The sequence below is a fragment of the Hyalella azteca genome, unplaced genomic scaffold (genome assembly GCF_000764305.2).
Source record: "Hyalella azteca isolate HAZT.00-mixed unplaced genomic scaffold, Hazt_2.0.2 contig3033, whole genome shotgun sequence".
Lineage (NCBI taxonomy): Eukaryota > Metazoa > Arthropoda > Malacostraca > Amphipoda > Hyalellidae > Hyalella > Hyalella azteca.
This window is the reverse complement of record NW_025933287.1, coordinates 1-1,335: the sequence shown is the minus strand read 5'-3', so window position 1 is coordinate 1,335 and position 1,335 is coordinate 1. Positions and strand designations below refer to the sequence as shown.

The window sequence follows — 1,335 nt, the reverse complement described above, 5'->3', positions numbered from 1 at the left end:
ACTGCACCTGTCACTGCACCTGTCACTGCACCTGTCACTGCACCTGTCACTGCACCTGTTACTGCACCTGTCACTGCACCTGTCACTGCACCTGTCACTGCACCTGTCACTGCACCTGTCACTGCACCTGTCACTGCACCTGTCACTGCAGCTGCCACTCACCTGCACCACCTGTGAGGTCCCTGAGTGGCAGGTAGCAGGTGTATCCGTGCACCTGCTCTAGCAGCTGCAGCAGCTGATGCACCACCCAGTCAGTGCAGCTGGTACCGTGCACGATGAACACGTCGTGGGTGTGAACCCCGTCTGGAGGTGAAGATTGGTAGGAGGCAAATTGAAAACTACTATATAAATTTTTATTTGAACTATTAATAACATAATAACATAATATCATAATAATAAATATAATAACAAATTTTTTCCAATAATAACCATTATTTGACTTTCCAGTATAATGAACTTTTAAGGTTCATAAGAATAAATATTATATAACAAATTTTTTCCATTAATAACCATGTATATTGTTTTTATTCATTTACACATATTTTATTTTCTAAATTTTGTTCTAGGAATCCCGAATCTTTGACTTCAATTCCTTAAATTACATTCCTAAAATAACAAAGTGCATTTCTCATTCCCGAATTCATATTTTTGTTGCAGAATTCCCATTCCAGGATTTTGCTCATGAATTCCTTTTCGCGAGTTTTTATTCTTAAACTTGTATTCCCGAACTAATATTCTGAAATTCCTATTCCCGAATTCATATCCTCGAATTCCCTTCCCCAAATTCCCCTTTTAGAATTTCAACTACCTAATTGAAAATCCTGAACTCTAATTCCTAAATTTATATTTCAGAATTTCAATTCACGAATCTCCATTTTTTTTATCACAGAATTCCCATTCCCGTATTTCTGTTCCTAAATTCCCATTCCTAAATTCTCATTCCTAAATTCCCATTCCAGAATTCCCATTCCTAAATTCACATTTCCAAATTTCCATTCCAGGATTCCCATTCCTAAATTTCCATTCCTAAATTCCCATTCAGGAATTCCCATTCCCGAATTCCCATTCCTAAATTCCCATTCCTAAATTCCTATTCCAGAATTCCCATTCCGAATTCCCATTCCAGAATCTCCATTCCCGGATTCCCATTCCTAAATTCCCATTTCTAAATTCCCATTCCTAAATTCCCATTCCCGGATTCCCATTCCTAAATTCCTATTCCTAAATTCCCATTCCTAAATTCTCATTCCTAAATTCCCATTCTTAAATTCTCATTCCTAAATTCCCATTCCTAAATTCCCATTCCTAAATTCCCATTCCTAAATTCCCATTCCT

General features: G+C 37.6%; 1 protein-coding gene across 1 annotated transcript in view; it reads right to left on the bottom strand.

Moving 5' to 3' along the window:
* Positions 1–303, bottom strand: part of LOC108674862 — a gene marked incomplete at its 5' end in the record, with an annotated part of 3,446 nt that extends 3,143 nt beyond the window's left edge. The window contains one exon of the mRNA XM_018162846.1: positions 215–303. Within this exon, the coding sequence (XP_018018335.1) occupies positions 215–303 (89 nt within the window). The remainder of the gene's footprint in view (positions 1–214) is intronic.
* Positions 304–1,335: the final 1,032 nt, after the last annotated feature.